Here is a 16,130-nt window from a genome sequence, read left to right on the forward strand (position 1 = left end):
GGAAGATTAGTTGTAACAACTATTTGTAATAATTTGCCAAAGAAAGAAAAGTTTTTGAAACAAAGATGGAAAAAACAAATTTCTGGGAAAAAAGAGTGAAAATTCTTGTTGCAAAAATATGCTTTTGATGCTTCCAGATTTCCAGTATATTTAAATACCTGCAATTTGTGGATGCTGATTTTCAACAAAATAATTATTTCAATCAAGTTGTCATATTTACCGACTTGCATTGTCTCATACTTTTCAGCCAATTCTTAAACCAACTTCCTTCCCCCAACATCACACACCACACACACACAAACACACACACACACGCACACTCTTTCGGTTAAAATTCAGACTGAAGTCTAGTGCTGAACGAACAGTAATTGCATGGTAATGTCAAACTGAACAAAAATAGAACTTACAGGAAAATCTTTACATTTAGCTGTGCCTATTAAGGTTCAAACACCGAAAGAAACATTCCCTTCTAAAAAAAAGAGCTTTGAAAAAACTGAAATTTGATGCCACTAAATTATAGAATTAAATCTGTGAAGCCCAGGGACTGTATGGAAATTAAATTTGGATTTCTTCTCCCCAATAAACCCAGCCAGCCTCCCCATCTTGAATAAATTTACTGACAGGATGCAGTGCTTTTTACCATTATTATTTTTCAAAAAGATAGACATTTAACATGAATTCTTTTGTTGGAACAGGACAGCTGGGAAGTGGTGGAAGGACTGAGGGGGGAGATGAATTACACCCAGGAGCCACTAGTTCAGAAAGGATTTTTGCTGAAAAAGAGGAAATGGCCCTTAAAAGGATGGCATAAGGTAAGGTTGGTCTTGGCCTCCCCTTTATTTGCACTCACACTGCCTCACTCAGCACCTGGTTCTTAGGCACTCATATTTAATTTCTAGTTGGAATTTGAGACCAAGAAAAGGGCACCTAAATTGAATGTCTTAATAATGCTTTCTTCCCCACAGAGATTCTTCTATCTGGACAAAGGAATCTTGAAATATGCCAAGAGCCAAACCGATGTAAGTCTTTTCATGGGCCCACTGTGGTATTGGAGAATCCTAAAGGGGTAACCGTCAACTCAGAGATGAGAGTGTGTATAGCTGAGGATAGCTCTTCTCGGAACTGGAAACCATAGAGGGGAAACACTTCTGTCTGAGCTCTGGGTTCCAGGCAGGCTCAGTTCCTTCACCAGGTCAAGGTGCAGGGGCTCCCCCAACACTCTCTGGGCATGCAAAGGTCTGTTCTGGTCTTAAGGTTGTGCTAAGGAGTTCCCTGGGTGGGAGAATACATCTTTGCAGCTGGATAACAGGAATAAAACGCAGGGCGTCCTTCCCTCTTGTACTGTGGGGTTCAGGGGAGAAGGCCCTGGGTGAAGAAGTTGCTTTTCAAATTAATCCCAGGCAGTTGGTGTGTGAGGGCTCTGAATGACCATTGCTCCTGCCCCTTGTGGGAGTCCTGCTCTTCTCCCTTCTTCCTCTCCTGTCCTCTCTCAGCCTCCTGCTCTCACTTCTTTTATTAATACATCACTTCTAAATTAATTTAGACACCAGAAACTCATTCAGTGGGAGGCAGTGCAGTTGACAGGTGAATTCACTGCCATGGGAGTCAACCCACAGTGTTTACTCTTTTGTTTCCTCACGTCTTGGCTGTGTAAACTGCTTGTTACTTAACCCCTTTGTACTCCAGTTTCTTCATCTGTAAAATGGGGAGAGTACTTCCTACCTCAGAGATTCAGGAAGACAGGGCATGTCCAGCACGTAACTCAGCACTGGCTCACGCTAAGTGCTTGATGAGTCGCAGTGTTTGTGATTTTACTATCAGTGGATGTGGAAGAGTGTGTCAGGGATGTGACTACTGCTTTTAACACCATGGTTCCCAAGTGACCCTCTTGGTGCCTCTGCAGATAGAGAGAGAGAAGCTGCATGGCTGCATTGATGTCGGGCTCTCAGTGATGTCTGTAAAGAAGTCATCAAAATGCATAGACCTTGACACCGAGGAGCACATCTACCATCTGAAGGTGCGGCTGCTTCCCACTGTGCAGAGTTCACTTATGTTGGGGAAGGATCGTCAGTTATTATACTATTGGTAATGCCTTTTGGGTATTCAGCCAACATGTAGAAGACCTTCATTACCAAAGTGTTTCTCATGGACAGTGTTGGTATTTGAATGGGATGTCATTGTGCAGGACTGTCAACACTGCTTGAAGGTTTAGCCTCCTGGTCGCTTCATCCCCTAGATACCAACCTGCCCCCAGTGATTGTGACAACAGTCAACAATGAAAAATTTTGTTTCCAAACCATCTCCACCCAGGCAGTAACATCTTTAGTGAAGAACCATTTACCATAGATTAAAACGTGTTCCTGAAATATATATAACATTTAGGCCATGGAGCCCTGTTTTATCACTTTGGCTAATTTTATAGGAATCCCACTAAAATTCTCATATTGTAGTGACATGTCAGGAATTTTTCCCCTGAAGTGTGGGTTCCCAAATAGTACTTCAAAGCTGCTTACCCTCTTGTGCTGTCTCTCCTGCAGGTGGTAGAGATAGTCAAAGCATGAAACATGAGATCTAGATCTGGTTCAAATCTTGATGTGGCTACTCACTAGCCATTGAACTTTGGCAAATTAATCTCTGAAAGTCTCAGTTTTTTCACCTAAAACAAAATGAAAATTATTGTAACACTCATCTTGTCGGGTTGCGTGTGGAAAACTTGGTATGGTGCCTGGCCCAGTGTAAACTCAGGAAGTTTAGTTATTGTATGTGCTTGTTGGATGGTACCCGAATGTTAGAAATTAATTGAGAAAATACTGTTTTCTTACTTGGGCAAATTACTTGAGATATTGGGAATGGGGCCTGAGGATTAGGCAAATGAAAGCATGAGATCATGAGCTCCTTGTCTTAACGTGTCCCTGTCCTCTCTATGGCATGTGTGTGGTGATTGAGCCTCGCGAGTCACATACCTGTGGTTGGTTGAATGGGCAAGACAGTCAAATCTTCACTATTGCCTAGCCTAACTGTATCTCTGGGTGTAGCTAATTGTGTAAAGCAGGGTTTCTCAGCCTCAGCACCATTGATATTGTGAGCTGGATGTTTTGGTGTGGGAGGCCGACTTTGTACAGCAGGATGTTGAGCAGTGTCCCTGCCCCCTGCCCTCTCTCTAGATGCCAGTAGCATCCTTCTGCAGTTATGACAACAAAAATGTCTCCAGACATTGCCAGGTGTTCCCTAGAGGATAAAAATCACCCCTGGCTGCAAATGACTGGTGTGAAGTATGAGAGGGAAAAGCCTATCTCAAGATAAAAAAGAAATTTAAGAAAGAATATTATCCTTTTTTCTGTTTCATTGATCAGTCTCCACTAGAATAGTTTAGGTTATTTCTTCAGGTAATTCCAATGAATCTTAGTTCTGTATTTTGACATGGTCAGGAATTAATAGGTTCTTATTTACCCACTATTCTGGTTAACAAAATAAAAGTAATTATTAATTCATAATTTTTAAAGAATTAGAATACCTTAAAATATATTGAATGCTAATATTGTGATAAATGCAGTTTAATATTTCTCTGTGTGATTTGCTTTAAGTTCTGTTTGGTTTCTTGTTCATTCTTTTGAACATCAGCTATGACTCTTAGTGTAGGTAAGTGTAGTTATCTGGGGGTTCTAGTTAATAGACTCAGTCAGGCAGTTTTTAATTGTGGGCTGTTTGGTCCCATTTATTTTATAGATAAGGGATCCTGGGTAGCAGAGAGATTAAGAGGCTGTTCACCCACAGCCCTAGAACTACTTGAGAGACTGGAACAGGACCCTGGACAGTTATTTAATAAATTGCTCTTATTCTTCTACCTTGTTTAACTCATAGAAAAGTGAGTCCAGATGAGTGCTTGGGCACTGATTTATAAGGGCCTCTGAGAAGAGATCAGAGCAAAGGATAACACAAGATTCCTGTAAAATTCCTCTTAACCACATCTGGGAAATGAAATACATTTCAAGAACACAATTTAGGGGAGACAAATAGGTGTGAATCTGTTTGTATTGCTTCTTCCTGTAAATGACACATTAAAAAGCACCTGCAGGTGCTTCCAGTCTTACAGGTACTTCTAATAATCAACACCAGAGCCAACCTAACAGTTCCTCAGTGAATGATATTGCTGGCATTTATTTGCATATCCTAGCTCTCATCTCTGGCATTAGTAAAGATTTTCACAGATTGACCTGAACTTTTCATCTTGGAAGTTAACCTACTGTGCATCCTTTTGGATTATCTTAAATTACAGCTTCATAAATCTCGGTGTCCTAATATGTGGGTATCTATCATTTATCTATCATTTTTTTAACTTGAAAATATCGATACACTGTCACACACACACAGACCTTTTTTTTTTCTTTTTTTTTTTTTGAGACGGAGTCTTGCTCCATCACCCAGGCTGGAGTACAGTGGTGTGATCTTGGCTTATTGCAACCTCCCCCTCCCGGGTTCAAGCGATTCTCTTGCCTCAGACTCCTAAGTAGCTGAGACTACAGGCGCACACCACCACACCTGGCTAATTTTTGTATTTTTAGTAGAGACAGGGTTTCACCATGTTGGCCAGGACAGTCTCGATCTCCTGACCTCATGATCCACCCTCCTTAGCCTCCCAAAGTGCTGGGATTACAGGCATGAGCCACCGTGCCCAGCCAAAATTGACTTTTAAGAAATATCTGTGGTATATAGGTGCTTGTTATAGTCTTTTTATATATATCACATATTTTTTATAAACATTTGAAATATCTTCAAATAAAAACTAGTTACAGCATTCTTCATGGAAATTAGAAATTGATAATTGTTCATTTATGGAGAGATGGCTAAAGGTTTGTGAGTGTGATAGTAATAAAAGTTGGAAAAATAATACTATTGCTGTATAGTGCTTTATTTCTGAGAGTGAGAGAAATGTTCTTTTAAATAACTTTCACATTCATTAACATACTGTATTAGTTCGTTTTCACTGCTGATAAAGACATACCCGAGACTGGGCAATTTACAAAAGAAAGAGGTTTAATAGACTTACAGTTCCACATGTCTGGGGAGGTCTCACAATCATGGCAGAAGGCAAATAGGAGCAAGTCACATCTTCCGTGGATGGTGGCAGGCAAAGAGAAAGAGTTTGTGCAGGGAAACCCCACTTTATAACACCACCAGATCTTGTGAGACCCACTCACCACCACAAGAACACCATGGGAAAGACTTGCCCCCATGATCCAGTTACCTCTCACTGACCAGGTCCCTCCCACAAAACGTGGGAATTCAAGATGAGATTTGGGTGGGACATGGGACACAGCCAAACCATATCACATATACTCCTCAGCAATGTATTCTTTGTTGGAGAGATGAACAAGTTTAAATATTTTAGGAAGAATTTACTAATTCATTCCAGTTCAGAAAAGATTGATCTGAAAAGTCTGAATTATAAAAGAGTTTAAAAAGAAAAATGGCACTAATATTTTCAGTAGGGATAGAGAAGCTGGGGTTAGAGAACTTGGAAATGCTTTAAGAGGCAGATAAATATAAATTTCAATGTATTTGTTGCTTAATATAATTGGCACTGTTCTGTTTTCTTAAAAATAGCATAACAGGCCAGGTGTGGTGGCTCACGCCTGTAATCCCAGCACTTTCGGAGGCTGAGGTGGGCAGATCACCAGGTCAGAAGTTCGAGACCAGCCTGGCCGACATGGTGAAACCCTGTCTCTACTAAAGATACAAAAAATTAGCTGGGCATGATGGCGCACACCTGTAATCCCAGCTACTCGGGAGGTTGAGGCAAGAGATCACTTGAACCTGGGAGATGGAGGTTGCAGTGAGCCAAGATCGGGCCATTGCACTGCAGCCTGGGTGACAAGGCAAGACTCCGTCTCAAATAAATAAATAAATAACAGTTGGACTTACTCATAGAAAGCCAAAATACATACTTTATAAAGATCATTTTTACTCTGCATTTCTTTCTCAAACTTGTTCCCATAGACCACATCAATGTAAACAGTCAGTGAGAGGCTATTTCTCCATTCCTTTTCTTTTATTTCTTATTTATGTATTTTTTTTGAGACACAGTCTCCCTCTGCCACCCAGGCTGGAGTGCAGTGGCTCAATCTCGGTTCACTGCAGCCTCAACCTCCCAGGCCCAAGTGATCCTCCCACCTCAGCCTCCCGAGTAGCTCAGATCACAGGTGTGTGCCACCATGTCTGGCTAATTTTTTTGGTATTTTTTGTAGAGACAGGGTTTCACCAGGTTGCCCAGGGTGGTCTCGAACTCCTGGGCTCAAGTAGTCCTCCCTCTGCGGCCTTCCAAATTGCTGGAATTACAGGCATCAGCCACTGCGCCTGGCTGTTGAAATTATGTGCCAACTGAAAAAGAGGATTTTGGGAGTGGCCTCAATTTGATGAGTAATTGTTCCTTCCAGTGAATGATTCTCGTTTCCTTTTCTCAATTGAATATATTATAGGTCAAGTCAGAAGAAGTCTTTGATGAGTGGGTATCGAAACTTCGCCACCACAGAATGTATCGTCAGAATGAAATTGCCATGTTTCCACATGAAGTTAACCACTTTTTCTCAGGGTCCACCATCACAGACTCTTCATCTGGGGTGTTTGACTCCATTTCAAGTAGGAAGGTAATGAGTGTTTTGCCAATAATGAATCTGAGAATGCGGTGGCTTTGTTTCATGGAGTCCTATCTTGGGAGCTGAGTCCGAAGAAGGAAAGGTTTTCGGGGACAAGCAGGGTAGGCTTGGGTGGTATTTAATTAGTCTGTTTGCCCACTGAGTCAGAAGCAAGACCAGACGAGCATCTATTATTTTGGTGGGGAGGGGGGTGGCGGACAGTGAAGAATAAGGAAGAATTTAGCATCTCTGAATGAACTAGCTTTGTCCTGACTGGTTTGAGTTTGGTTTCCTTTTCTGGTTGTAAACTACAGTAGGTATGCATATAGCTGTGCAGGATTGCAAAATATTTCCAAACATTTATATTATTTTGGTATTATTAATATTTGATAAAAGAAGAAAATAAGGTCCACCGTTCAAGGCATGCCATATCATAGCATGGTATGGCCAAGCCGGGGTGATAGCCAGAGGTCTTAGTACTTTGCTAGAAGCTTCTTCCTCATTATAGGCAGATGGTGTCCTTTAGTGACTAGCCCACTCTGTTATCCTTTATCTTAACGTGTCCCCGATGGGCTCTGTTTCCGTTTACAATGTGCTTTTGTCATCTGTGGAACAGCGTAGCAGTATATCAAAGCAGAATTTATTTCAAACTGGAAGCAATGTATCATTTTCTTGCGGTGGTGAGACACGAGTTCCATTATGGTTACAGTCTTCAGAGGACATGGAAAAATGCTCCAAAGGTAGAGTGACTTGAAACGTCTGCTTTCTGTTGTGGCTATTAGATGATAGAAGTTTGATGTTTACACTTCAGGTGCATTTGTGTCTTTCCCTTTTGTTGTCCACATTGCCTTCCATATTTTGCTTGTAAAGGTTGCACCCATGATCAACAAAAGACACTCTCCTTGCAGATCTTTGCATCTTCACCTGGCTGTACATGCAGACAGGTTTCTTCTTCTGTTCCTTCAGTATTGATGCCTGATACTGATGCCTGATTTCCACATGGGCCTATAAGTCAGTCTCCAAGGGCAGAGTCTGACACACATCCAAGATTGAGAATCATTGTGCTAGAGGTGAGGGGGTGATCAGATGGAGATCTTCACGATGTAGGTGTTCGCTACCCTGACTACACATTAGAATCACCCGGAGGGCTTTTAAAATGCAGTAATACCCATTCCCAGTCCTCTGTCTGAAATAATCTCTTTAAATTGGTCTGAGGTAGGGCCCTGATATCACTAATTTTCCAGAGTTCCCCAAGTGATTTTGATAAGGCGCCTGCCATAAGGAAGCTCAGCATTCTCAACCTTAATTAGCTAAGACTGACTTAGGGAACTAAAAACCGAAAAGATCCACAGCGGGATTGGGAGTGCTCTGATTGAATTGTCTGGGGGTGGGATTTAGGCATATATAATTTAAAAGATTCTCCAATTGATTTAAAACTGTAGCCATGATTGAGAACCACTGTTAGAGAAAGATACGAGGTGGCAACCTTGAAAATTGCATTATCGCTTGTTGAATACAGGTAGTATCACCCTTGGGACCATGTAGGCTTTGCCCCTCCAATAAATATCACTCATGAGCTTTACCGAGTGACAGCTTGTCAAAGCAGTCCCTGAAGCCTTGTCTCTGGAGCAGCAGCGTCCACCCGGGAACTTATCAGAAATGCACATTTTCAGGCTCAACCCAGATGTATGGAATCAAAAACTAGGGGTGGAGCCCAATGAGCTGTGGTTTAACAAGGTTCTCCAGGTGATTCTGATGATATCAAAGTGTGAGAGCCTCTAGCCTAAGGCATTTGGGCCTGTATTCTTCAGCAGAAACATCCATCAGCATTCAGCGAACAGCAAATATGGACTGTCTTTTGAGTTAGCGACTGGGATCTGGTTGGAGAGTCTTCTTATGTCCTCTCAGGTCCATCTGCAGAGGCTCATTGTGGTCCTCAGGCAGGTCCATGATTGACAAAGTTTTCCTTAGAGACCAGTAAAACTTTCATTTTAGTTTTATTAATGTGCATTGGGTCCTGACAAGTGGATAGTGTCAGCATATTATTACAGGATTTAAATTGATGATGATGATGATGATAGTTGATTTATTTAGTTCTTACTCTGTGCCAAACACTCTTCTAAGAACTGTGCAATATCAACTCATTTAATTCTCACAACTCTCTTGTTGTGTAGATGTATAATTATCCCCATCTTTCTGATGAGGAAGCTGAGGCATGCAGTTTTGCAATTTTCTTAATAGTTACAGTTCATTAAGTGGATTCAAACTGAGGCAGCCTGGTTCTCAAGATTCATACCCTTAACCACTAGAGTCTACAGCCTTTCCTGTAAAAAAGGAAGTAAAATTTCCGACCCTTACAGATGAAAAAAAAAAATCAACTACAGATAAATAAGGAAAAGTAGCTGGCATGGGGACAGCACAGTGATCCCTCTTGCTAGTGGAGCATTGTGAGCACTGTCCTCTTTTCCCCCACAGACCTGGCGCACTGTCATACCTACCTGGTAGAAATGAGCCAGCTCCTGCAAAGCATGGACGTCCTGCATCGGACATATTCGGCACCAGCTATCAACGCCATCCAGGTGAGCCTGACTCCTCTTCTGTTGACGTTCTGGCCCTCTTCTGCTTTCCTTTCTCCTCCCAGCCTTTCACTAACAGTGGGATGCTGTGGTCAGTTGCTTCAGCCAAAGTCAAGGGGATGGAGGTGGTCACCTTGCTATGCATTTATCCTTGTCGGTTTGGTGGACTTTACTGTATGTGCTCTCTTTCCTGTTTTGAAACAAAGGGTGGATCTTTTGAAAGTCCCAAAAAGGAAAAAAGATCGCACAGGAGGTGGCGGTCCAGAGCTATTGGCAAAGATGCTAAAGGAACGCTGCAGGTAACCATTGCTTCCCCTGACAGACTGGTTTCTTCATTGGCCCTGCTCTGCATGCCATGTGACAGGAGCTGCCTTGACTCAGCTAGGAGAATAGATGAGTGAATATTCTGTAGTTGTTCTTTCCAATGTCCTCTGCAGCGAGATGAATTGAATCACTTAGATTATCTGGGTGCTAGGATAAGCACATAATGGATCGTGGGCAAGGGAGAGAATATTTTCTAAGGGAAAAAGGGTGTGAGGTCACAGGGACTGCTGCCATTTCTAGGGCTTTTGGTTTCCCCATCTTCACTGTTGAGCCTGCCTGTGCTCTTCCCTGCTTGTGTTTGTGCCTTGTTTTGTGGCTGCAGTTGCTATGTGCTCTGACCTGTGTCTTCCGCTGATGCTCCATGGATCTGTCATCCCTCTAAGCCCACAGGCCTGATTCTCTGGGCACAGGACATGGTGTAGATTCTCCTTGGCCTCTTATCTCCAAACTTCCAATCCCTCATCTAGGATTCACTGTGTCATGCTAGGAGCTTTCTCAATGCACAGCTAAGCCACAGACCAAGATCTGCAGCTTACCTGTTGCATATTAATTGCAACATTTTTAGAATCAACATAAATCTCCAGCTTTTGGTTAGGTCACCTGATGCACTCGTGTACACTCTTTGGTTCAAAGTAGTTTATGGACTGAAGATAAGCACTCTGAAAGTAAAGAATGTTCCATGTACAAGTGAAGGTCATTTGTTTTGTAGAAGCCCTAGGTACAAAGAAAAGCATTTTAAACCTATCCATTACTAACCGCCTGGAAACATGGATGATTATTGCCAGGAGGAAGGAATTGAGTATAAATGAGAAAGCCTGGCAGCTTTAGCTGTCATTTTCAACCTATAGCTTTAATGCTTCTATCATTCCAAAAGAATATGTGATTTCTCACCCACTTTTAGCTCACAAGAAGCAAGTTTCTGTGGAAAGTGTTGTCTTGAGTTCTCATTTTTTAAAATAAGTTATCACTCAGTAGAAAGACCTACCTAGGCTGGGCACGGTGGCTCACACCTGTAATCCCAGCACTTTGGGAGGCCGAGGCGGATGGATCACAAGGTCAGGAGATCGAGACCATCCTGGCTAACATGGTGAAACCCCGTCTCTACTAAAAATACAAAAAATTAGCTGGGCATGGTGGCAGGCGCCTGTAGTCCCAGCTACTTGGGAGGCTGAGGCAGGAGAATGCTGTGAACTCGGGAGGTGGAGCTTGCAGTGAACAGAGATTGTGCCACTGCACTCCAGCCTGCGTGGCAGAGCAAGACTCCGTCCCCCCCCCCCCAAAAAAAAAAAGACCTACCTATGAAATGTTTTGTATTATTATGTTTCAATCTTAGAATCAAGTAAATATTCCAAGCAATCTGCATCTGAAAAGAAATATCTCCCTTTGGTGTTACTTCAGGTCCCCAAACCTTTTTCTGGCCCAGTAAGACTACACTCCTCCAATCCTAATTTGTCAACACTAGATTTTGGAGAAGAGAAAAATTATTCTGATGGCTCTGAAACCTCATCAGAGTTTTCTAAAATGCAAGAAGATCTGTGTCATATTGCCCATAAAGGTAAATGAGTTTTCTTTCTTCCTAATGTGTTTGATGAAAATGTTAAGTGCATGTCTGAATGTGAGATGTCCTTAGAGAGAGTATCTTAGTTGGTTCATTTGCTGCTCTATTAAGATTTAGGGAAACCTAATTTTTATTTTATTTCCCTGGTAGTGGAGAATGTATTGGCAAGAACTTTCTTTTTAAGCTTGTGGGGGAGACAATGAGAGAGAGTTAGTACTTTAAAAGCTGAGCAATTCATGTGATGCTGATGGGAGTATAAATTGGTAATTTTCTGGAGGGCAATATGATATTATTTTCTCACTGTTTTTAAAATCTGCCTATCTGGCAATTCCACTTTGAAGAATTCATTGTAGGAATTAACTTAGAATTTATCCAAAGTATCCATTTTGCATTGTCACATCAAAAATTAGAAATAGGTATTCAACATCATTAGCCATTAGGAAAATGCAAATTAAAGCCGTAATGAGATATCACTACACACCTATTAGAAGAGCCAAAGTTAAAAGAAAATATAGTATCAAATGCTAGTGAAAATGCATATAAATTTAATCTATCATACACTGCTTGTAGCTATGTAAAATGGTGTAGCCACTCTGGAAAACAGTTTGGCAGTGTTGTATAAAACTAAACATGCATTTACCATGCAACCCAGCACTCATTTCTGAGCATTTGTTCCAGATAAATGAAAATTTATGTCCACACACAAATCTCTACCCATGTTCAGAGCAAGTTTATTTGTATTGGCCAAAGACTGGAAACAAACTCAAGTGGTTTTCAACAGATGAATGGTTGAACAAACTGTGGTACGTCCATACAGTGGAATACTACTCAGCAATACCAAGGAACAAACTATTGATATACATAGCAACTTGGATGGATCTCAGGGACATTATGCTGAGAGAAAATAACCAATCTCAAAACATCACATAGTATAGGTGTATTACTCCATTTTCATGCTGCTGATAAAGACATACCCAAAACTGGGTAATTTATAAAGAAAAAGAGGTTTAAAGGACTCACAGTTCCATGTGGCTGGGGAGGCCTCACAATCGTGGCAGATGACAAAAAGCATGTCTTACATGGTGGCAGGCAAGAGAGAATTAAAGCTAAGTGAAAAGGGAAACCCCTTATAAAACCATCAGATCTCGTGAGGCTTATTTACTACCACAAGAACAGTATTTGGGAAGCCACCCCCATGATTCAATTATCTTTCACTGAGTCCCTCCCATAACACATGGGAATTATGGAAGCTACAATTCAAGATAAGATTTGGGTGGGGACACAGCCAAACCATATCCGTAGGGTTCCACTTACATAAATGTTTTGAAATGATATAATTATGGAGATGGAGGAAGTAAAGGGGAGTGTGATTATAAAGGGGTAGCACAAGGGATCTTGTAGTGATGAAAAATTCTGTATCCTGATTGTGGTGCTGGTTACAGGAATGTGGACATGTGATAAAATTGCATTTACTTATACCCACACACATAAAAACAGATGAGTGAATGTAAATCTGGTGAAATCTGAATAAAATCTGTAGATTATACTAATGTCAACTCTTACATTTTTATATTGTACCATAGTTGTGTAAGATGTAACTACTGGGAGAAACTGGGTATAGGGTATGTGGGACTTTACTATTTTGCAACTACCTGTAAGTCAATAATGATTTCAAAATAAAAGGTTAAAAAAATAGAAATAATCTAAATGCCAAACAATAGGGGATTGAATTTTTTCAAAAACGTAATCTAATAGAATACTCACTAATAATAATAATGATAGCTACTTAACATCGAGCACGTAACTGTCATGTCAGGTATTTGCTAATTACTTTACATGTATTATTTTAATTCTAGCTGCAGCCTGTGAAGTAGGTATTGTGATCTCTATTGCATAAATAAGAAACTTGAGACTTAGATAAAATAACAGCTTCCTGAGGGTCACATGGTTACAAAGCAGCCAGCATGAGACTTGAATTCTCACCTGTTTGACCCCAGAGTCCATAATCCTTACCTGGTATTTCTCTGCTCTTACAGATGGAGTGGCCAGCATTATTTTTTATAGACATAGAAAGATGTCCTCAGCATAAAATGTAAAGTAAAAATGTAAGGTTACAAAACAATATATAGGTATGATCCTATTTTGGGCATATATAGGTATACTAAAAAGTCTAGAAGGATATATACCAACATTTTAGTGATGGAGGCTGGAGTTATAAGTGCTTATTTATCTTTCTGCTTAACTTTTTTTTCAATTTTCATGTATTATTTCTTAAAGAGAAAATGGATTTAAAATTTTTCAGTGGGAGGGCAGTGTGTAACGTGGGAAGAGAGAAGATATTCCCTCTATTGCCTTCCTTTCCTACTTCATATTTTTCTTTCGTACATTACTGATTCCTTCAGCTCTCTCTTCCCTTACCCTCTATATTTAAAACATGTTGGATATGAGGTGGGTTATAAGGAAACCATTTCATCCTTTATACAGATTGCTACCTGGAACGCTTGTCCTAAATACGGTTAGACTGTTATCAGTGTTTTGTTGTGCTATTGTACAGTCCATCCGTGAAATGGCAAGAGTTACCTGGCCCACCCTTAAAGGATCTTCAAAGAATTTGAAGAATTAAAATAATCAGTTGCAATTAGGGCATCTTAAGTTTTGTGGGAGGAAATTCCTATAAAACGTTGTTACTTTTTAATAATACGAACTTTTAAAAAATGAGAAGATAATGCCTCCCTACACAGAGGAAATGTCCTGAGTTTCACCTACATTGAAGAAGCTGCCTCCTCAGCAGGACAAAGGTTGCCATATTGAGTGGATCCATTGATCCAGTCCTCCTGCAGAGGCCTCCACCTTGTTGAAAGTCTGTAATGGGCCCCAGCCAGCAGTTCTGTCTTTCCCACTTTGTGAAAACCTGCTGGCTGTAGAGCTGCCACATACCTAGACTGGACCAAGGTTTGTCCTGGAGAAAGGTCCAATGCCCTTATTCAACAGTCGCCTGAGCCCTGTGGGCTTACAGACAACAAATTCCACAGGGAGCCTAACAAGCTGTTTCATTCCTGTGGTTTTACAGTACACTTGCAGAGATGGAAAGATCTTCCTTTTCCTGGTTCAGGGAGTCTCTTACACAGATTGTAATTTGGGGGCCTCAGAGAATAAAGACAGCTCTCAGGTTTGTACTAAGTCCTGTGGCCTTGCATGCCTTCTCACTTCCATACATTCAAACTCGAAGCATCTTGACCTTTCTTCCTGTGTAAACCTCGTTTTGTTACTGACAGTATCTATTGTACTTTCTCGACTGCATCACTATTCTGTTGACTACAATTCCAAAGCAGCTGAACTAAAGGCAAGAATTCCAGTGATGTAACATAGTCTCTGTGACCTTCAACTTGTTAAATGCATCTGAATTCTCCTGGTTTTGTAGATCAAATGGTAGGGAACCAAAATACACCCATCCTAGTTTTAAAAGTCCTTATTCTATATTATAGACTGAGTTTGATTTTTATGGCATATTTATTATTATTATTATTATACTTTAGGTTTTAGGGTACATGTGCACAATGTGCAGGTTTGTTACATATGTATCCATGTGCCATGTTGGTTTGCTGCACCTATTAACTCGTCATTTAGCATTAGGTATATCTCCTAATGCTGTCCCTCCCGCCTCCCCCCACCCCAAACAGTCCCCGGAGTGTGATGTTCCCCTTCCTGTGTCCATGAGTTCTCATTGTTCAGTTCCCACCTATGAGTGAGAACATGCGGTGTTTGGCTTTTTGTCCTTGCGATAGTTTACTGAGAATGATGGTTTCCAGCTTCATCCATGTCCCTACAAAGGACATGAACTCATCATTTTTTATGGCTGCGTAGTATTCCATGGTGTATATGTGCCACATTTTCTTAATCCAATCTATCATTGTTGGACATTTGGGTTGGTTCCAAGTCTTTGCTATTGTGAATAGTGCCGCAATAAACATATGTGTGCGTGTGTCTTTATAGCAGCATGATTTATAGTCCTTTGGGTATATACCCAGTAATGGGATGGCTGGGTCAAATGGTATTTCTAGTTCGAGATCCCTGAGGAATCGCCACACTGACTTCCACAATGGTTGAACTAGTTTACAGTCCCACCAACAGTGTAAAAGTGTTTCTATTTCTCCACATCCTCTCCAGCACCTGTTGTTTCCTGACTTTTGAATGATGGCCATTCTAACTGGTGTGAGATGGTATCTCACTGTGGTTTTGATTTGCATTTCTCTGATGGCCAGTGATGATGAGCATTTTTTCATATGTTTTTTGGCTGCATAAATGTCTTCTTTTGAGAAGTGTCTGTTCATGTCCTTCGCCCACTTTTTGGTGGGGTTGTTTGTTTTTTTCTTGTAAATTTGTTTGAGTTCATTGTAGATTCTGGATATTAGCCCTTTGTCAGATGAGTAGGTTGCAAAAATTTTCTCCCATTCTGTAGGTTGCCTGTTCACTCTGATGGTAGTTTCTTTTGCTGTGCAGAAGCTCTTTAGTTTAATTAGATCCCATTTGTCAATTTTGGCTTTTGTTTCCATTGTTTTTGGTGTTTTAGACATGAAGTCCTTGCCCATGCCTATGTCCTGAATGGTATTGCCTAGGTTTTCTTGTAGGATTTTAATGGTTTTAGGTCTAACATGGAAGTCTTTAATCCATCTTGAATTAATTTTTGTATAAGGTGTAAGGAAGGGATCCAGTTTCAGCTTTCTACATATGGCTAGCCAGTTTTCCCAGCACCATTTATTAAATAGGGAATCCTTTCCCCATTTCTTGTTTTTGTTAGGTTTGTCAAAGATCAGATAGTTGTAGATATGTGGCATTATTTCTGAGGGCTCCGTTCTCTTCCTTTGATCTATGTCTCTGTTGTGATACCAGTACCATGCTGTTTTGGTTACTGTAGCCTTGTAGTATAGTTTGAAGTCAGGTAGCGTGATGCCTCCAGCTTTGTTCTTTTGGCTTAGGATTGACTTGGCAATGCGGGCTCTTTTTTGGTTCCATATGAACTTTAAAGTAGTTTTTTCCAAT

General features: G+C 40.8%; 1 protein-coding gene across 4 annotated transcripts in view; it reads left to right on the plus strand.

Annotated features, from left to right (window-relative positions):
• Positions 1-16,130, plus strand: part of OSBPL3 (oxysterol binding protein like 3) — a 189,109-nt gene that overhangs the window by 107,583 nt on the left and 65,396 nt on the right. For 2 of the 4 annotated variants that reach the window (XM_032759091.2, XM_032759126.2), the window contains exons 4-11: positions 696-812; positions 966-1,019; positions 1,904-2,017; positions 6,477-6,644; positions 7,249-7,372; positions 9,108-9,211; positions 9,415-9,507; positions 10,931-11,087. In XM_032759091.2, coding sequence (XP_032614982.1) covers positions 696-812; positions 966-1,019; positions 1,904-2,017; positions 6,477-6,644; positions 7,249-7,372; positions 9,108-9,211; positions 9,415-9,507; positions 10,931-11,087 — 931 coding nt within the window. The remainder of the gene's footprint in view (positions 1-695; positions 813-965; positions 1,020-1,903; positions 2,018-6,476; positions 6,645-7,248; positions 7,373-9,107; positions 9,212-9,414; positions 9,508-10,930; positions 11,088-16,130) is intronic. The other 2 variants (XM_032759116.2, XM_032759130.2) reach the window with 1 other exon arrangement.

The sequence above is a fragment of the Hylobates moloch genome, unplaced genomic scaffold (assembly GCF_009828535.3).
Source record: "Hylobates moloch isolate HMO894 unplaced genomic scaffold, HMol_V3 SCAFFOLD_1, whole genome shotgun sequence".
NCBI lineage: Eukaryota > Metazoa > Chordata > Mammalia > Primates > Hylobatidae > Hylobates > Hylobates moloch.